The 15,698-nt window shown below is 36.9% G+C and overlaps 1 protein-coding gene across 1 annotated transcript in view; it reads right to left on the bottom strand.

Moving 5' to 3' along the window:
- The window catches only part of DNAJC1 (DnaJ heat shock protein family (Hsp40) member C1), a 251,994-nt gene that overhangs the window by 32,867 nt on the left and 203,429 nt on the right, over window positions 1–15,698 (bottom strand). Inside the window, exon 9 of the mRNA XM_066384590.1 lies at window positions 11,939–12,058. Coding sequence (XP_066240687.1) covers window positions 11,939–12,058 — 120 coding nt within the window. The remainder of the gene's footprint in view (window positions 1–11,938; window positions 12,059–15,698) is intronic.

Raw genomic sequence — 15,698 nt, 5'->3', positions numbered from 1 at the left:
CTGAGTTGGAATGGGAGTCGGGGTGACTGCAAATTGGGCTGAGGAAACTTTTTGGGTGATGAAAATGTCTAACACTGAATTGTGGTGATTGTACTACAAATAAACTAAAAATCACTTAATTGTAACACTAACAATGGGAAATTTTATGCTATGTAAATTACCTTAATTTTTTTTGTAAAAAGAGATAAACACGAGATCTACTCTCAACAAAATTTAAACCATACAATATTTTTAAACTATTAGCACAGAATTGTAGAGCAGATCTCTAGAACTTATTCATCTCGCATAACTGAAATTTTATACTCTTTGAACAATAACTCTCCATCCTCACTTCCACCTCCAATCCCCTGGCAACCACCATTCTCTAACTTTATTTTAGACACCTCATGTAAGTGGAGTCAGGTGTTTTTGTCCTTCTGTTACTGTCTTATTTCACTGTTTTCAAGGACATCCATGGTGTCAGATATTGTTAATAATCCTTCTTGTTATGGTCGAGTAATTTTCAAGTGTGTGTGTGTGTATATATATATAACACATACACACACATTTCCTTTATTCACCTGTCAATGGCATGTGGGACACATCCATATCCTGACTATTGTGAATAGTGCTGTAATGAACATGAGAGTTCATATGCCTCTTAGAGATCCTGATATCACTTCTCTTGGCTATTAGTGATCCTACTTTTAATTGTCGGAGGAACCTTCATCCTGTTTTCCATAATGACCAAATCATTTTACATTCCAACCAACAGTATGTAGGAGTTCCAATTTCTTCACATCCTTGCTGACATTTGTCATCCTGTCAGGTGTGAGCTCTCATTGTGGTTTTGATTTACATATCCCTGATAACCTGATTTTGAGAGTCTTTTCATATACCTGTTGGTCATTTTAACCTATTTTTTTGGAGGGGTGCTGTGTTCCTTATATATGTTAGTGTTAAATTTTTGGTGAGATACATGGTTTGCAAATATTTTCTCCTACTCTTTATAGCTACGTTTTCATTCTGTTGACTGTTTCCTTTACCATAGCAGAAGATTTCTGGTTTAATAGGTTCCCACTTGTCCTTTTTTTTTTGTTTTTGTCACTATGCTTCTGGTATCCTATTAATGAAATCATTGCCCCAGATGAGTGTCATGAAGCTTTTCCCTTGTTCCTTCTAGGAGTTTTATAGTTTCAGGTCTTATGAAATTGAGTTCATTTTCTGTATGGTGTAAGATAAGGGCCCAGTTTCATTCTTCTGCCTGTAGATGGCCAGCTTCCCCAGTACCATCTGCTGAAGATACTGTCCTTCCCCAGAGTGCATATCGGACACCGTTGTTGAAGATCAGTTGACTGTATATGTGTGGATTTATTTCTGGGCTTTCCATTCTGTTCCATTGTCTACTGGTCTTATGACAGTTTCAGTGTTTTGGTTATTGTAGCTTTGAAATAGTTTGAAATCAGGAAATTTGATGCCTCCAGACTTTTCTTTCTTAAAATTATTTGACTATCTGGCCTCTTATGGCTCCATATAAATTTTACCATTGTTTTCTCTATTTCTGTAAATCAATGAAGCTTTAATAATAAAATTTAAAAGAATAAGGTAGGCCTGTCTCTGTCACAAAAAAAGGGGTTCTAAGAAGAGTCTTCCCCAGGAGGTAATATTTGAGCAGGGACCCAAAGCAAGTGTGGAAGCAAGTTTGAGAAAGGGAAGGGATATTGACAAAGAAAGATATTAAAAGTACAATGCTTTGTTTAAATTTTTTTCCCTATATTTAGATTTTTATTGATTGACTTCCAGAGAGAGGAGAAAGAGAGACAGGCAAGGAGAGGGAGGAACAGGAAGCACCAACTCGCAGTTGCTATTTGTATCTGCCTTGACTGGGCAAGCCAGGTGTCTGGAACCAGCAACCTTAGCATTCCAGGTTGTTGCCTAATCCACTGTGCCACCACAGGTCAGGCGTTGTTTTAAATTTTTAAACATAGTTTTTAAAGTCAAAGTATTATGTACACATCTACAAATAAAAAAGAGAGTGTACAACAAGAACGTACGAGGAAAAAGCAATGTACTCGGCATCCAGAGGCACTCATTTCTGTTCAGAGTTGTTCTGATGGTTACAGCACTACATAAAATAACATGCTTTTGATATATTATCTCTTAAATCCAACCCCTTTTCTTCACTTCTACCAATAACCCCTGGTCCAAACTACCACTGTCTTTTGCAAAGAAAACTAAAAGAGCCTCTCACTTGGATCATCTTTCTTCTGTTTCCACACTTTGCCTGCCACAGTGCCTTCTCCACAAAGCAGTCAGAATGACTCCTTAGATCTTGCACTCCTTGCTCAAAATCTCCCACGGCTTTCCCATCTCAAAATAAAATCCAACATCTTTACCTTGGCCAACGAGGTCCTAGAGGTCTGGTCCTTTACTATCTTTGTTCTCATCTGTAACCTCCTCCTCCTATACACTCCTTCTCAGTCAACTGACCTCCCAACTGGACTCTGCACATCCCAAGCATGCTTTTACCTCAAAGCCTTAGTAAGTGCTGTTTCCTCTACCTGTAACTCTTTCTCAAACTTGCTTCCACACCTGCTTTGGGTCCCTGCTCAAATATTACCTCCTAGGGAAGACTCTTCTTAGAACCACTTTTTTTTTGTGACAGAGACAGAGAGAAACAGAAAGAGGGACAGATAGGTACAGGCAGGAAGGGTGGGAGATGAGAAGCCTCAATTCTTCGTTGCAGCTCCTTAGTTGTTCATTGATTGCTTTCTCATATGTGTCTTGACCGGCAGCGCTACAGCACAGCAAGTAACCCCTTACTCAACCAGCGACCTTGGGCTTCAAGCCAGAGACCTTGGAGTTTCAAACCTGGGTTCTCCACATCCCAGTCTGATGCTCTATCCACTGCACCACCGCCTGGTCAGGATTCTTAGAACCCTTTTTAAAAATGCAACTCCCTTCAGTTTCTAACCTCAGATTCTGCTTTATTTTCTTTATAGCACTTGTCATTATCTACAGTTTGTCTTTTACTCCACGCATTCAGGTTCTTTCCATCATTTTTCTCCCCATCCCCCAGGGAAGTTGTCTTTGCCGGCATGGTTACAGCTTAGTTGCAGGCAAACTGTTATTCCAGCTTAGTGGAAGGGGAACACACATTACTTCAGTTATGTGAAAAAAAATGAGCACCCTAGCCACAGCAGAGCTCGGCAAATACATTCTTATTTATTTATTTATTTAGAGACAGAGAGAGAGAGAGAGAGAGAGAGAGAGAGAGAGAGTCAGAGAGGGATAGAAAGCGACAGACAGACAAAAATGGAGAGAGATGAGAAGCATCAATTATCAGTTTTTCGTTGTGGCACTTTTAGTTGTTCATTGATTGCTTTCTCATATGTGTCTTGACCTGGGGGCTACAGCAGACCAAGTAATCCCTCGCTCACGCCAGTGACCCTGGGTCCAAGCTGGTGAGTTCTTTGCTCACACCAGATGAGCCTGTGCTCAAGCTGGCGACCTTGGGGTCTCGAACCTGGGTCCTCTGCATCCCAGTTTGATGCTCTATCCACTGCGCCACCACCTGGCCAGGCGGCAAATACACTCTTGACTACAAATCTAATACCAGACAAGAAAAGAAAATGTTTTGGTGAACAAACTTGTCTTAATCTTCCACAATTTGATTTTTAAAAATTCAAAAGCCTTTGTAAAATCTATAAAGTTTAAAATAAAGAAGTTATTATGTAAGGTCTTATATAATCTGATCAGCATTGCTCACTGCAGAGACAACTGTATGCTATGATCACATTTCTTGCACCATTCAAAGGAGAATATTCTATTAAATTCTTTTGCTTTTTCTATCACTCTACTTCTTAGTATACTTAATATGTGTTAATGCCTTTTTTAGTATAGTTTTCTGTTGTTTGTGAAGTCTCAGGTTGCTTTTTAAAAAAGTATGTATAACTTTTCCCAAGTTCTCGCCCATTCTCTCTAGTATATTTAATAAAACCTCTCTGTCTCCAGGGTAGCTCTCCCGCAGGCCTTCATTCTTGTATTCTAATGTGGTCTTGTGCTCTTGGTCGGCTATATCACTGTGGGGTCTTGGGGTTCTGTTTACTGGGATTCTACGTCTTCTTTTTAACTTATTCCTCTTTTTGGTTGGAGTATAATCCCAGGGAACTTTCTGAGAAAGACTATGAGTCCCTGTCCCATGTATTTACCATCCCACTTGGTCTGCTCTGGGGTCAGAACAATTTCCCCTCAGAACTGTGAAGGCACTATTCCTCTGCCTCCTGGAATCTGGTGTTGCTAATCAATTTGATGTCACTGTGATTTGCCTTACTTAGAGGTAGGTTTCTTCTCTCTAGAAGCTTTAAAGGTCTAGGAGATCTCAGTGTTCATACATTTCCCCAGCATCTTTTCCATGAATCCTACTTGACTTTGGAGGGATCTTACGAATTGTTTTCAGGTGTTCCTGCCTAGAAAACTTAATTATATGATTTATTGAACAATGTTCTTGCGTTTGTTTGCTCTGCTCTCTCACTGGAACTCTTTTTATCAGATCTGGATCTCTTGAATTGATTCCCTATGTTTCTTACATTTTCTATTTTAAAGTTATATTTGTCTTTTTATTTGGCTCTGTAGGAGACTTTCCTGATCATTTCAACCATTCTATTCATTCCAGTAGAAATGGTGTCCATTAGGGAAAACTACAAAATTAATTACTAATATAGTCATTGGCCTGGATAGAGTTTTGCTATATGTCATGTGATTTTTGGTCCAAAGGTTTAGATTTGCATTCCATGCCACCTTTTCTATCTCAGTGTTGAACAAAAATCACACAGGATAGGATGAAGATGTCCAATAATTAAAACACTAAAAATGCTATAATATTCTTACATATATAAATTCCTAATTATAAACAAATCAAGCGCAGCTATTTATTCAAAGAATAATGTTATATAACCAAGTAAAGTTAATCTTGGAAATATAAAGAAGGGACCTTGCTAATATATTTATGTTCACTAGGTCATATGAGAAAAATATGAACATATCAAGAGGTGTTAAAAATAAAACAAAAAAACCCTTTGTTAAAATTTCACACTATTTCTGAACACAAATGTAGTAAATCAGAATGGGAAAAATTAAATGGCAAAAATATCCCTAGTATAATATGGCCAAACATTAGATTTTCTTAAGATCTTGAGCAAAAAAGTCTGTACTAACTACTATTACTGTAATAGAACATTTCTCTGGAATAGTTAGCTAATGCAATCAAATAAAATATAAAGAAGATGGCAAAGAATTATTTGTAGATGATAGGACTATCCTAATATTTTAAAGGAATGAACACAAACTGTATTTCAAATAAGACCAATAAGTAAGGAGGTCAAAATCAAAATCAGTGTTATAGCACTTTTCACTTATTTGACAGTGAAAAAAACATGATAAAAAACAAAAAAATAATGTTCAGTGTTTATGAGACAATGAGGAAGTGGCCTCTCTCATATACTACTAGGGACATTGTAGTATATTGTTACAACCTCTCTGAGGGCCAGTTTTATAGACATCAAAGGTTCTAAAAACACCTGTATTATTTTTTTTTAATATTTATCTATTTATTTATTCTTTACAGAGACAGAGAGTGAATCAGAGAGAGGGATAGACAGGAATGGAGAGAGATGAGAAGCATCAATCATTAGTTTTTCATTGCGCATTGCAACACCTTAGTTGTTCATTGATTGCTTTCTCATATGTGCTTTGACCGCGGGCCTTCAGCAGACTGAGTAAACCCTTGCTGGAGCCAGCGACCTTGGGTTCAAGCTGGTGGGCTTTTCCTCAAACCAGATGAGCTTGCACTCAAGCCGGCGACCTCGGGGTTTCGAACCTGGGTCCTCTGCATCCCAGTCCGACGCTCTATCCACTGTGCCACCGCCTGGTCAGGCAACACCTGTATTATTGAACAAATCAGCTCTACTTCTAGGAATACAAGGTAAGGAAACAGATAAAAGTGGGAAAATGAATGAAGCCCCCTCCCCTAAAAAATACAGACATCCCAGTAAAACAGCAGAAAAAGGAAACAATTTAAATGACTCAGTAGGATGCTCCTTAACTATATCAAGACAACATGGAGCGTTAGTAAGGATTTAGAAAATGATGTGGATCTTACTTTCACGAAAGCTCATGTTTCATGTAGCAAAGTGAAAGGAGCAGGATGTAGATTAATACTGTTAAAATTATGTATAGTTGGCCCTGGCTGGTTGGCTCAGTGGTAGAGCGTCGGCCTGGCGTGCGGAAGTCCCGGGTTCGATTCCCGGCCAGGGCACACAGGAGAGGCGCCCATCTGCTTCTCCACCCCTCCCCCTCTCCTTCTTCTCTGTCTCTCTCTTCCCCTCCCGCAGCCGAGGCTCCATTGGAGCAAAAGTTGGCCTGGGCGCTGGGGATGGCTCCTTGGCCTCTGCCCCAGGCGCTAGAGTGGCTCTGGTTGTGACAGAGCGACGCCCCGGATGGGCAGAGCATCGCCCCCTGGTGGGCGTGCCAGGTGGATCCCGGTCGGGCGCATGAGGGAGTCTGTCTGACTGCCTCCCTGCTTCCTGCTTCAGAAAAATACAAAAAAAATAAAATAAATAAATAAAAAATTATGTATAGTCATATACCTGTATAGGAAGACTAAAGTCTAAAATGACATATAACAAAATGTTTATAGAAGTGATTTGTTATTCTGGTTGATTAGAAATTTTTTTTTTTTTACTTTAGGATACTTTATAAAGTTTCTTTTTTCCTATGAACATAGTTTTATCAAAGAGTTCTTTTTTTTCTTTATTTTTTTTAACTGAGAGTAGGGGTGATAGAGAGACAGACTCTTGCATGTACCCCAACTGGAATCTACCTGGTGACCCCAGGTCCAGGGCCAATGCTCATGATGCTCACAACTGAGCTATTCTCAGTGCCTGGAGCCAACATGCTTGAATCAAATCATGGTTGTGGGAGAAGGGGTAGAGGGAGAGGAGGAGAAGCAGATGGTTGCTTCTCATGTGTGCCTTGACCAGGGATTGAACTGGGACTCCCACACACCAGGTAGATGTTCTACCACTGAGCAAACTGGCCAGGGCCTTCCCAAAGAGTTCTACTGAGAAAAGTCTCTAGACACATTTAAAGTGTTTTGCATGTACACAGCAATTGAGCAGCATTAAATAGTACTAAGAACATATTAGAGGGGGAATCAAAATATCTGGTATTGTCCCAACTCCACTAATAGTTGTGTCACCTTGCCCTGGCCAGTTGGCTCAGCGGTAGAGCGTCGGCCTGGCGTGCGGGGGACCCGGGTTCGATTCCCGGCCAGGGCACATAGGAGAAGCGCCCATTTGCTTCTCCACCCCCACCCCCTCCTTCCTCTCTGTCTCTCTGTTCCCCTCCCGCAGCCAAGGCTCCATTGGAGCAAAGATGGCCCGGGCGCTGGGGATGGCTCCTTGGCCTCTGACCCAGGCGCTAGAGTGGCTCTGGTCGCGGCAGAGCGACACCCTGGAGGGGCAGAGCAGCGCCCCCTGGTGGGCGTGCCGGGTGGATCCCGGTCGGGCGCATGCGGGAGTCTGTCTGACTGTCTCTCCCCATTTCCAGCTTCAGAAAAATACAAAAAAAAAAAAAAAAAAAAAAAAAAAAAAAATAGTTGTGTCACCTTGAACAATTATCTTCAGAGAAATTTATTCAACTGTAAAATCCTTGCTTAATCTACATCATAATGCAACATGTTGTAAAGATCAAGTAAAATAATATATATTTAAAGGTCTTAAAAATGTAAAATAGTATGAAAATGAATGATGAAATAATCAATATTATCATTTAAAGTAGTTAAACATAAAAATGCTGGCTTGACCCTTTAACTGACCTTTGCAATGCTATTCTCATGTAGTGAATATACCTTTTATAATCCTGTCCTATGTGTGCTTATGCTCAATGCTCAGACAAATGGTGACATGAAATGCAAATCTATAAGTCCCTGGCACAGAAATCATATAATAGCAAAATTCTAACCAGGCCAAAGGACAAATGAAGCAATTAATTATCTAGTTTCCCCCATGGACAACAAAAGGTCCTACTTCCTAAAAATAACTTTGGCCTTCTCTTTCCTTCAGATAGGCAATCAAGTTGCTTGGAATGCTTATACTAATCATTCATATGCCTGGGATAAAAAACTGTGTATGTTATTATTATTATTTTCTATTAACATCAGATTGAAAATTGGTAATTAGATTATCTAGTGACTCATCTAGCAGGAAAAATGGAATCAAGGAAGCATTCCTTTCTAACATGTAAGTATCTTTAAGGTCCTGAGGTTGAGAGGGAGAGGGTGAGGGAGGCGGGAGGAAGGAGGAAGAGCAATCAGGCTGAGATCAGGAGATCTGCAAACAGGAAGTCCAGGTAAGAGGGTGGTGAGGATGAAGGCAGAAAATTAAAAGGACAATCCTTGTCACCTTTTTAACTTATGTAGGGCTAGTCTGACTCTAAAAAGTTATAGCCATAATATATTTGACAAAATAATTACTACATATTTAGTTCACTGATAAACCATAGTTTATTTTCTACTGAATAAACCACTTAATATATTTTTGAAACAACTGCCATAGCACATATATCCCCCCCCAGTAGGCATCTCCTTTATCTCCTTGTCATAGAGACAGAAAATAAAATTGAGAATTAAATTTTTCTCCCTCCTCATTTTTACTCTCATAGGGGGCACTTACCTAACTACATACCTCTTACCTCTCACTATGGTACTAAGATAATTATAAGTCTGTTTAAATCTATCCACCTGTCTTTTGTTTTGCTGCCTACCTGGGCCTTTTCCAAGCAGGCAGAAAATCTCCACCAGTCTGTTATCATAGCCAGAATGTGAAAGATTAGTGGCCACCACGAGAAACAGAGTCAGTTACATCCTTTCAGGCCCAGGGATGATACCACCTCAGAACCAAGAAATAGGAGACACCCTGACTTCATTTAGAAAACCTGCAGTTAATAATCAAATTAAAGTTGGTTTTACATGCCAGACAGCTTTTGTTTCCTCTGCTGTTTTTACAATTTGAGTCCTTTGTTATCAGTCATTTGCTGAAAGGCATATATTAACATTTAAAATTTTTAATCTATAATAAAGTTGAACTTCAGTTTAGGGATAGCTGAGTTAAAATATACTTTGTATTCATTTTTTATAAAGCTAATAACATTGCTTGTGATTATCTAGAGTAGAATTTAGTAATATAAATTATTATTATAATTAATACACTGAAAACTCCTTTATTAATTGAGAAATTAAATTCATTTTTGAATCTGTCGATCTAAATCAAGACTATAAAGATCCCACCGTGCTCACACTCTCACCCTCCCCCAAAAAGGTCAATTGTTTCTCAAAGGAAAGAGAACTAACCCTGAAGCTACAACTTTAGCATGGAAAACAGGTCAAAGAGCAGTGTGCAGAGCCAGGGAGAATTGGTACAAGTGATCAGGTCAGGATGCAGAGGTTCTGAGGATATCTACCCGAACTTTCCTTCTTTTTCATAATGAAACGCTTATTGAAAACAAATCCTATTAACCCTCTAAGTCATAAAGTGATCTTGTTTTGTGTGGTTAACTTTACTTAACATTCTAGGAAAGGAACCTGTATTAGCCAAACCCCTTTCAGCGGCATCAATGTAGTTTACTGTGTGTTCACTAAAATGAGTTATCCGAGTTTGTAGATACCTGCTCTCTTTTAGAGAGGGTAACTTGCAATTGTGTGTGTGCGTGTGTGTAGTTAGTGAAATGACATGTATGGGCCAGCTATGGAGATGGTGCTCACAGAATGAAACCACAGTGTGAGTCTATATACATACATATTGACATAGAAGGAAGTTTACAGTGGCATTTTGGTGCCCAAAAGGTCAGGTATACTAAATGTTGATTTTCAAGGTACTGTTGGTATTATGAAAATAAACCCAAAACTTAGAGGGAAAAAAAACCATTGAAAAGTCATGTTTGCTATTTCCATGATAAGAGGAACAATATCTATTAGAGACATAAAATCAGTCTCCAGTTTTGGCAAAGAGAAACCTCTATGGCATTTTCTAGAAGAAAAAAAAAGGAAATGTATGAAACGAATTTGCAAAAGTTTGAAAAGGCGTCTTTGCCTACACAGACTGCACTGGGACAACTTTTGTCAACTACGTAGGATTTCCTCAACATAGATGCTAACCGGCCACCTCAGGCTCTGTTGGTTACATCATGTATATTTGTAGCATTTAAACTTCTATCTCTTTCCTCTTAAAAATGTAGATTAAAACTTTAACCAGATTATAATGATAACAAGTTAATTTAAAGGAATGCTCTATTCAATTTCCTATCTGCCTTTGGTAATTAACTGTAAGGTCTCATAGAAATAGTATTTAAAAAAATATAAAAACAATGCTGTCTTCAAAGGAGACACTAAATTAGTGAACTATTATTTTTCTTTAGGCAATTTGAACTAAAAGCTATTTTTTTATAACCTTAAAAATAAGTTTAATAATTTTTGTTATCCATTATATATATTAACAGTACATACTTGTATAATTACACGGTCATAGTACGTAAAACATATCCTATCGTTCTTTTTCCATCACCTAAGATAACCGGCCTCCTCATGAAACATAGAAAAAAAATGTTACAAGATACAAGAGCAATTTTTCCACATGACCAGACTTTAACTTTGAAGCCAAAGTAATATAAAACATCTTATGAAAATTCAAGTGGTAGTATTTTAAGTGTGACTTTAAAAAGACCTATATGGCATTAAAAACATCCCTATTTATAATTTAAAATTCTCAAAGTAGATCCTATCCAAAAAACAAGAAAATTGGACAGTAATATGTTTTATAAGTTTGTTTCTAAATTAAAATGGCAGATTACTTAAAAAAATAACATTTTATGTAATAAGCTTTTTTTTTTGAGTAGTTGTGCTTATTAATCATTTTTCCAGGGTTTTAAAATCATTTATTATCAAAAAAGGTCCAAAAGTATACTAACAGAATTTAGGAAGACTTTCAAATCTTTGCTTTCAGTAACCCCTTAAATATTTTAGATCTATAGGATTTCAAGTAAATACTTTAGGTAAATTCAGTAAAGAATTCATTTAATAAAAATATTTACTAACATTTGTGAAAGTAAGAATCACATTGATGAGTTCATTTTCTAATATTTCATTGTTGGCATATAGAAAGGCTATGGACTTTTGTATGTTAATTTTGTATCCTGCGACCTTACTGTATTGGTTTAAGAATCACATTTATGAAAATAAAAATTCCTTTCAATTTCAAGTAAATATTTACTGAGTATTTAGTACTTGTCAGGCACTGTGGTAGGTGCTTTTATAAGATTCTCTGCCTTAAATTTCCTAAATAAAAGTACTCAAAGTGTTAAACCTAAAACTCTCCAAGTCAACACCTTGTTTTTTAAATGTTAGGTATGGCCAGTCATAATACATGTGTGTGTATATTGGGGGGTAGGCATCATGCTTGAAATAAAAACAAACATTATAGGAATATTGCTCATTTAATTAATGCAAACCACCTATATATACCTATAGCAAGCAATCTGTATAATTCAACATTAAAAAGACCCAGCTGAAATATAACTTCTCTAACTCTGATCAGCCTGAGACCTATTTTTTTCCACAGCTGAAGGGGTCACTCTAAACACAAAAACTAGTATTGTTTTTCTGTGATTAGGTTATAGTGCCATAAGTCTCTAAACACTAGAATCCTCAAACAGCTGTTAATTGTGGACCAGGAGATTAGCTGACATCTGCTTCTTGATTATTTCGTTAATGGTTCACTTCCAGGTCCTGAAAGGACTGTAGCCTTTCTCCAAAGATAATGTTGGAGGCATCTATGTCTGCCTCCATACATAGTTGGCTTGTTCTGGTTTGTCATTCTCCATATAATGCAAATCTGAGTGAACTCACATCTGTCACCGATCGACCCAATTCGTGGGCAATCTTTTCCCATCGACCTGGGGTCCCTCCTGGGAACTTAACCATACTTCTTGTCAGCTGGCTGCGGTCCTCTTCTGTCCAGTCAGGTGCCTGCAAAACATTAAAGAAAAAAGATAATTTAAAGAATGTTTGCTCATACATTCAATAAACCTGTGAAGCAAACTACTGGCAATATGCTTTCTGCAAAAACAATAATATTATAATGTATCTGATAGTTCAGATAAAGTTTGAATTGCATAGTTAACATTAGCTTGCAAACTCCAGCAGTCTTTTAAATTTTCCTATGTATACCAAATAAGAAAGCAGAAATACTGTGAAGCAAGCTTTTGAAGGAAGACATTTGAAAAACAGGACAGATCAGTTACTTTTGTATTAACTAAGTGAGAAACCATCCACAGAGCCTGTGAAATACACTGTTGTAGCTGTGGCTCACAAGTGCCTCATACATGGTCACCATAAAGGGTACTTTTCCAGAAAACTGTAAGGTTTTTTTGCTTTCTTTCAAGTATAAGCATAAACAAAAATGTCAGCAAATATAGAGATCTAGAATCATAACTGAAACAAAGATCTACTTTTTGTTCATTCTAAGTATCAATATTCTAAACATCACGTATTTTCAGTAAGTTTAACTTATCATGCAAAAGTTTTATAAAACTTGGGAACAAAGGTAAAATGAGAAAATCATGCTACCAAGACCTAAACCATTAAGTCCATGCAAAGCAACATTATTTGAGAAGGAAAACAGTTTTTTAAAGTTGATTACATTATTAATTTGAATAATACCTGAAATATTACAGAATCTTTTCAGCAAAAGCAAAAATTCTAAGGCCAAGCAGGTTTTCTGCATTTTATTCAGCAATACCTCTTGGTCAAACTCAAAGCTGAGCAAAGCAAGAGAAACTATTATCAAATAACAAACATGTTACAATTATTTTACATAGCATTTTAGCATTAAACTATTCCCTATCAGAGGCGGTAACCACTCTGGTATTTAACAATACTCGAAGAGTCAGCAGAGATGGAGGAAGCCCATCTTATTTTTCTTTAATTAAAAAGAAAGAAGAAGAGAAAGAAAGAAGGAAACTTTTCAGACAAATACCTTTTCTAATCACCATTTCCGATAATGAACAGGCATACATCAGGCCGTTTGCATTACAGAACCATCAGCACAGAACAACAGTCAGAGGTGAGTGACCCCAGGGACTATCTCCACAGCTACAGCAAAGCTTCTCCCTGACACTAATCCTCCCTGTCATTCTCCCACTGTGCTCAAACCACACTGACATCCGCCTGCCTCACTGCAAGCTTAACGGGGCCCTTCCTGACTTTTTACTGTCTCCCCCAATCAATGGTTCAAGCGTGCTCTTTTCACCAAGTCCAAATGGCAGCTTCACTCATAATCAAAGTGCACTGCCCCTGTTAAAGGGCTCTCCGAAAGGCTCTCCCATTTGCATTCATTTGCAAAGCAAACTACTTTTATTCACTTTGTTCTGCTATCAAGAATGTTCCCTGAAGCAGATAAATTGGCATAAATACAACCTGCCACTTAAGAGTCAGTAAATAATAGCCAATAGTAGGGAGGATTTTATCAATCATTCTATTTTGTATCCACTAAAAGCTGAAAGCCTCAAACATATTCATCAGTACAACCCTTACGATCCATGCATAAATTGACATAAAAAGGTAGGCTGCATTGAGTATGGTTGAAATTTCTTTGATATTTAATGAATATCAGAAACCTAATTCTCCATAGCAGGTAACTGAAAAATTTACAATGAAAGTTTTTCTGTTTTTATTTTGTTTAGGAGGAAAAAGACGTTTTTCCGATATAATTTAGAGGGACATAACTGGATTTTCAAGGAAAGCATATTTTTATTGCAAAAAAATTGTAACTTGAATAAACTATACAGCTGGTTTCAGAAATACTAAAGTTAAGAATTTAAATATAAGCCTATAGCACAAAGTCACACCAGAAAGAGCATGAAGGTGCTGCACAGAGACAGCATCCACACTGTATAGTATTTATACCAATGCAGCTTCACAGCATCAAGTCATCTTCTTTCTGCATTAATAACAAACATTTTTGGATCAAATAAAATCATCTAAAATGTCAATACTATGAAGGCATTGTTTCACAGAGTAAATTAATTCATTAAAGTAATTTCTATTTTTACACTTGATCTTAGCCAAAAGGCCGAGAAGCGATAGAGTAATTTCTATTTTTAATAGAATGGCTTTCCAAATGTGCTGCATATTTGAGCAATGGGCTTTAAAAATCAGTCTGATTTTAATTCCTTGTTAATAAAGAGTCTACGTAAAAAGACAGTGTCACTTTTTCTGGGAAGGAAGAATTTAAGTATTTGAAGCAATATCCTGAAAAATTATTGACAGCTAGGACAAGCTTTCTTTTTAGTTTCATAGTTACTTTATGGCCATGATTTTTATTATTTGTATTATTCATATTAAAAGAAACTAGATCAATAATAATTAGGACCATAATCTGAAATCTTTGAGAGAATCCTTTTAGCGAGTCATTATTCTCTCTCCTACAGCTGTGGGGCCCTTTGGTGACTGTGCCATTCCTCAGCAATAGTTAGTCTTTAAAGCATCAGAGCCTACTGTGATCCAGCCACTATTGCAGCGGTGAGGGTGGCCATGGTATGAATGTATTCCCCTTGTTCTAAGCTAGAGCCAACTGTAGCTGTGAAAGTCAAATGAATGCATAAGCATACTGTTTTGCCACGTAAAACCATGTGTGTCCATTATTATCAAGACACTGGGCCAAAAATTCATCTCTATAGTAAACTCATGGAAGATACCACATGGTGTGGGGACAGCTGTTGTGACTACACAAGTATTTCAATTTTGCATCAGAAAAGCCCCACTCTGGGAATAAATCTCCATACTGAACACAAAATAAAAAGTTTTCAAATTATTCAATGTTTTTATGTAATGACCAAAAAGTAAGAGCTGTTATAAAATTTTAAATTGTATTCCCATATAATATCCCTTTAAGACAGATTTTTGTCAGAAAACCAGCTATGCCAAAGATTTGATGCCCTTAAAAATTCTTAGTATTCTTGCAGGATAGAAGTTGGAGGCTGTAGCAAAAAGCACATTATATTTTTAAAGTAATCTATACACACTTTTCGCCTCACAATTTTATATCATAAAATGTTAATTTAGAAAAGGACCATGCAATTTATTTGGTACTAAAAATTTATGGCCAAATTAAAAAAAAATTAAATGTTTTATTATTTTCACCTGAATGACAAAAGGTCTATTTTTATCTAATAAGTAGATATTGAAACTCCCTAATAAAAAAAATTGAAATGATCCATTAATAATCATTTATATAATTAAATAATTATATAATTACCATGTTGGATTCAGTAATTTTTAATAGATTCATTTCAACTCACAACTTCTCAGAAATGTCACCTAAGAAATAATATCCTTACACAGCATCACTGAGTTAAAATATCAGATGTATATATATCTAAAAATCAAATAATCTGCTACACTCTAATTCTATGTTCTATACTGACTTTGTTTTAGAATGTGCATTTGGTGGGTATATAAAAAAAGCAAACAACAAAATTAAAAACAAATCATTTTAGATGTCTTTTTACTCTTAGGAATGGAAACTCTTATTTGAAGGAAAATTTGTAACTCATCCCAAACTATCATTCTAATATCGTGATCCAATAGCAGAAATCAGGATTTTATG

The sequence above is a fragment of the Saccopteryx leptura genome, chromosome 5 (genome assembly GCF_036850995.1).
Source record: "Saccopteryx leptura isolate mSacLep1 chromosome 5, mSacLep1_pri_phased_curated, whole genome shotgun sequence".
Taxonomy (NCBI): Eukaryota; Metazoa; Chordata; class Mammalia; order Chiroptera; family Emballonuridae; genus Saccopteryx; species Saccopteryx leptura.
Note: the sequence above shows the minus strand (reverse complement) of the source record. Positions and strands in the feature narration are given on the sequence as shown.